We start from the raw sequence: 6,000 nt of genomic DNA, 5'->3' as shown, positions 1-6,000 counted from the left end.
CGAGCCCTTCTGGGTATTAGCGCGCATCTACAATGAGTCTACGATTTAAAAAAAAATTTACCATCCCATTTTTATTGCATTTTTTTCGCTATTATATAAGGGAAGTAACTATCTAAAAATGTCTACGATGAGTCAACGATTTAAAAAAAAATTTACCATCATTTTTTCCCATTTTTAATGCATTTTTTTGCTATTATATAAGGGAAGTAACTCTCTAAAAATGCTTATATAGTTATTTCCCTTACAAACCCGAGCAACGCCAGGCGATACTGCTAGTCATTTATAAAACACAATTCTAAAGAAAAAAAACAAGCTTCAAATTTCTGTTGGATTTATTACAATGTACAGACCTATTGTGTTTCCGATTATTTGATATATTATTTACTAATAGTGTATATGTGTATGTTAAATGATTAACTATGTAAACCAGGGGTTCTCAATCATATTTTATCCCTTTGATTATTTTATTCTGGTGGAGCTTCACTGCTATTCGATGTTTAAAAACTAGTTTTATAGAAGCTTCTTTTAAAATTGCAATTTTGTTTTTCGCACATACACTTGTGTAGGTTGAACTATTTAAAATGTTAGAGAAAGAAGCAACCTGGCTGTTTCTTGCAATACATATAAACATCTAAAGCAACATTTTTTGTAGGGGCTCTTAGAATATCATTGAGGATCCCTGGTTTACTATTTTGTTATGTGGACCCTCAGGGGCCATGTGGGGTCCTGGTTTGAGAACCACTGATTTAAACCATAAGACTTTTCCAAAAACCAAAAAAAACTTAATCATGGATGCATAAAACTTAAAATATCGTTAAATTTAGCAAAAAGTTTGAAAACAATAATTGGTAACAAGAAAAAGAAAACGGAATAAATACAATACATTGATGGCCTTAATTAATTTGATAGAAATTGACTAGAATTTGAGAATTAACGAAGAAGTGGTCTTGTGGTTTCATGAAGTGCAACCAGGGAATGTTTAAGGTACAATGCAATGGAAATGAATAGGGAATGTCAAGAAACATTCCTTATTCATTTCCAATTTAGGGATCACAGATTGATTATGCTAATAGCTAGCTTTTGAGACTTGCAAGAATTAAGATAAAGAACCCTGTACTGCCCGAGAGAAGGTGGTGGAGTAGGGGGAGGAAATTCTCAGTGGTACCATTATCTTTGCCTCAAATAGGGTCATGGTGGTGGAAGCGGTTTATCACATAACTGTACAGATATATGGTACATATGTCAATCTGGTATATGACATCAAAGTGTCATCTTAAAATACGGTTTCAAGGCCAGAGCACCAGAGGGGACAGGTGACATGTTCAGAATTCATACTGGGTTGATTGAAATCTTTCAAGGCTGAATATATTCTTTCATTGGAGATTTCTAGGTAAAAATAAAAAGAAATGAGAAAAAACAAATTAATAAACAAATAAAAAGATATTATTTTTATTACTCTTTTACTCGTTTCAGTCATTTGACTGCGGCCATGCTGGAGCACCGCCTTTAGTCGAGCAAATCGACCCCGGCACTTATTCTTTGTAAGCCCAGTACTTATTCTATCGGTCTCTTTTGCCGAACCGCTAAGTGACGGGGATGTAAACACACCAGCATCGGTTGTCAAGCAATGCTAGGGGGACAAACACACACACACATACATATATATATATATACATATATACGACGGGCTTCTTTCAGTTTCCATCTACCAAATCCACTCACAAGGCATTGGTCGGACCAGGGCTATAGCAGAAGACACTTGCCCAAGATGCCACGCAGTGGGACTGAACCCGGAACCATGTGGTTGGTTAGCAAGCTACTTACCACACAGCCACTCCTGTGCCTATATTGTAATTTCTTTTTCTTTTTTATGTCTTACTCAAGAGACGTAAGGGCTGTGCCAGTGAGTTTTTCAGGATCTCTGGAACTTGTGCATAAAAGACAAGAAGCCACAGCACTTTGAGTTATCCTCAGATATGGTCTGAATGCTTGCAACGGAATGAACTCTGCTACAGACACCCAAGAACAAACCCTTTAGCATTCAGTTACACTAAAGGGTAAAGACCTTCTTCAGGAGGCTAGCGGTTGTTTTCTAGAAAACTAGAAGTTGCCCATGCATACCAGCCTCCCCTCTTCCATACCACTGATGTTTCCAAAGGAAAGGCAAACACCGATAGGGCTCGGCACCAGTGTTGCCGCAACTCAATTCTACAGCTGAGTGAACTGGAACAACGTGAAATAAAGTGTCTTGTTCAAGAACACAACTTTGAGCCCAAAGAAGTGTACTTGGTCATGTCAGCAGGGAATAATGTGTACAAATGGACAAAGGTGAAATTATTGAGAAAGGTGAGTACTACAAACCTTACTAAAAATACCACGGCCAAAGTAATCAGCAATCAAAGAGAATCCATCCTGGACACGGTCAAGCTATAATAAGAGAGACAAAAATAATGATTGAACCAGTTGCATGTTTCAGGTAAACACATATATACAGACTCACACATACATATATTAAGTTCTATTACCCCATAAATATGCCAGCTCTGTCTGGCCCCCGTGCCGGTGACACGTAAAAGCACCATCCGTTCGTGGCCGTTTGCCAGCCCTGTCTGGCCCCCGTGTCGGTGGCATGTAAAAGCACCATCCGTTCATGTCCGTTGCCAGCCTCGCCTGGCCCCCGTGCCGGTGACACGTAAAAGCACCATCCGTTTCGTGGCCGTTTGCCAGCTCTGTCTGGCCCCCGTGTTGGTGGCACGTAAAAGCACCATCCGTTCGTGTCCGTTGCCAGCCTCGCCTGGCCCCCGTGCCGGTGACACGTAAAAGCACCGTCCGTTCGTGGCCGTTTGCCAGCTCTGTCTGGCACCTGTGCGGGTGGCACGTAAAAAGCACCCACTACACTCACGGAGTGGTTGGCGTTAGGAAACACTGCCAGATCAGACTGGGCCTGATGCAGCCTTCTGGCTTCTCAGACCCCAGTTGAACCGTCCAACCCATGCTAGCATGGAAAACGGACGTTAAATGATGATGATGATGATGATATATATATATAGATAGGGGGGCTCCGAAAGGGGTCTCAGGGAGTAGCGTCTCTGCCTTCCTGAGGTAGTTTTCCATTACATTTCTTAATAATTGTGGTAGAGGCCTTGGTCTCGGGGCCACTCATGTATACAAACTGAGGTTGGGGGTAAGCAAGGGCATGCTCCCCATAGAAAATACAGCTCCAAAAAAACCTCACGACAGCAAGGGAGAATGGACACCAGCCAGCCCAAAGTTTGGGGTGGGCTGTACCTACCTACCTCAGTTGCTATGGCATTGAGGTAGATCTAGCCACCCCTGTTAACAGGGATAAAACTCGGATTTAAAACGATGAATGATGATGATATATATATATATATATATGTGCATATGTGTGTGTATGTGTGTGTGTGTATGTATGTATGTGTATGTATGTATGTGTACGTATGTATGTATATGTATATAGGTATGTGTATGTGTATATGTATGTGTGTATGTGTGTGTGTGTATATGTATATATATAGCCAGCAAAGGACTGCGGCTAAGATCACACGAGTTCCTTGACTCACTAAAATAAGATCAGAAACCAATTGGTCCAGGAAACTAGATGGTAAAATGTTTATAATTTTTCAATTTGTTCCTGTCGAATTTTATCTCTAAATTTTGTGGTTATAGAACCTAGCTGTTCTTTCTAGCATGTAGAATTCCTATAAGTGGATTCCTTATGTGTTTAAATATACACTATATCGTATATATATATATATATATATATACATACACACAAGGGTTGGACAAAATAAAGGAAATACCTAGCATCATAATTTTGAAATATCTATAAAACCATGAAAAGCTTGTTTATTTTCATGTTTTTTGATTTATTATTAGTGTTGCTTAATATGCTTTGCTAAAATTGCTCTTTCTTTGCAGATATCACCAGAGAAAGGAAATTAAAATTCATTAAAATGACAGATCTGTCGGACTTTCAAAGAGGTCAAATTCTTGGTGCTTGTATGGCAAGTGTTAGCATGATGGAAACAGCTGAAATGTTTGGTGTATCAAGAAGTACTGTCTCGAAAGTAATGGCAGCCTTTGAGAAAGAGGGAAAAACTCTCCTCGTTGAAAGAGAACTCCAGAAGAAAACCAAAACTTTCAGATAGGGACTGTTGGACTCTTACACAAATTGTTAGAAAGGATCAGAAAAGTGTAACTCCCAAAATTACTGCAGAGCTTAATGACCACCTCCAGAACCCAGTTTCCACAAAAACTGTTCACTTTGCCAGGAGCTGCACAAAGCTGGATTTCACAGGAGGGCTGCAATCAGAAAACCACTACTTTCAAAAACAGTGCAAAGCGTTTAGAGTGGAGTAAAAACCTACAGAATTGGTCCCTAGAGAAGTGGAAGAATGTTATTTTCTTGGATTAGTCATCCTTTACTTTTTTTTCCAACCACCGGCCGAGTATAAATGTGAAGAGAGCCAAAAGAAGCATTTGACCCAGACTGCCTTCTTCCAACTATTGAACAGCGGGGAGGATCTGTGATGATCTAGGGGGCTATATCTTGGAAATCCGCTGGCCCAATGGTCTCTCTTCATGGCAGAATTAATAGTCAAGACTATTTAAGCATTTTATCTGATCAAATTCATCCTATGGTTGCAGAACTGTTTCTGGGGGGAAATGCTATCTTTCAGGATGATATTGCACCAATTCACACAGCTAAAGTTGTTACTGAACGGCACGAGGAACATTCTAGTGAAGTTGAACATCTTATCTGGCCACCACAGTCCCCAGAACTCAATATTGTTGAACATTTATGATACATTTAAGAAAAGCAAGTAAGGAGTCGATATCCTCCACCATCATCATCTCTACAAGAACTGGAGACTGTTTTAGCTGAAGAATGGACAAAAATTCCTTTGGGAACAATTCAAACTTTGTACGAGTCTATACCTCGTAGAATTCAAACAGTCCTGCCCCATATTAAAATAAATTTGTTTGAAATTTTAAGGTGTTTCCATTATTTTGTCCAACCCCTGTATATATATCATTATAATCAAGGATAAAATTTAGGATTTTATCAAGTAGCTAGCATGAAACAAGCCATTTAGATAAAAATTAACACAAAGTACATAATTTTATAAATATAACAAAAGCAAGTACTGAGTAGTGCCACATGCTGGAAGTAGATGCCAAATGGCTCTAAAACTTCCTTATTTATCACACAGACAATGGGCTGAAAGCAAGGGAAAAGAACAAAAACAGATTTCTTTTTAAAAGGTTTAGTCACAGATCAATTTCTAGCTTGGGGATGTAACACCCTTTGCTGTCATCAGTATGACATAACTCAGAGTACAGAGGTATGACATAACTCAGAGTACAGAGGTATGACATAACTCAGAGTACAGAGTACATGTTTTTATTCTTTTATTTGTTTCAGTCATTTGACTGTGGCCATGCTGGAAACACTGCCTTTAGTCGAACAAACCGACTCCAGGACTTGTTCTTTGCAAGCCTAGTACTTATTCTATCGGCCTCTTTTGCTGAACTGCTAAGTTACAGGGGACGTAAACACACCAACATCGGTTGTCAAATGATGGTTGGGTGACACACACATATATACTCTTTTACTTCTTTGAGTCATTTGACTGTGGCAATGCTGGAGCACCACCTTTAGTCGAGCTAATCGACCCTGGGACTTATTCTTTGTAAGCCCAGTACTTATTCTATCGGTCTCTTTTTGCCGAACCGCTAAATGACGGGGGACATAAACACACCAGCATCAGTTGTCAAGCAATGCAAGGGGGACAAACACAGACACATACATATATGCTTCTTTCAGTTTCCGTCTACCAAATCCACTCACAAGGCTTTGGTTGGCCCGAGGCTATAGTAGAAGACACTTGCCCAAGGTGCCACGCAGTGGGACTGAACCCGGAACCATGTGGTTGGTAAGCAAGCTGCTTACCACACAGCCACTCTTGCACCTAT

The 6,000-nt window shown here is 39.8% G+C and overlaps 1 protein-coding gene across 4 annotated transcripts in view; it reads right to left on the bottom strand.

Moving 5' to 3' along the window:
* Positions 1–314: 314 nt before the first annotated feature.
* LOC115223483 (vacuolar protein sorting-associated protein 11 homolog) overlaps positions 315–6,000 on the bottom strand; it is an 86,435-nt gene continuing 80,749 nt past the window's right edge. For all 4 annotated transcript variants that reach the window (XM_029794086.2, XM_036512605.1, XM_036512604.1 and 1 more), the window contains 2 exons: positions 2,362–2,427; positions 315–1,386 (listed from right to left, as the gene is read on the bottom strand). In XM_029794086.2, coding sequence (XP_029649946.1) covers positions 1,354–1,386; positions 2,362–2,427 — 99 coding nt within the window. In that variant the 3' untranslated portion in view covers positions 315–1,353. The remainder of the gene's footprint in view (positions 1,387–2,361; positions 2,428–6,000) is intronic.

Source organism: Octopus sinensis, linkage group LG23, assembly GCF_006345805.1.
Source record: "Octopus sinensis linkage group LG23, ASM634580v1, whole genome shotgun sequence".
NCBI lineage: Eukaryota > Metazoa > Mollusca > Cephalopoda > Octopoda > Octopodidae > Octopus > Octopus sinensis.
Note: the sequence above shows the minus strand (reverse complement) of the source record. Positions and strands in the feature narration are given on the sequence as shown.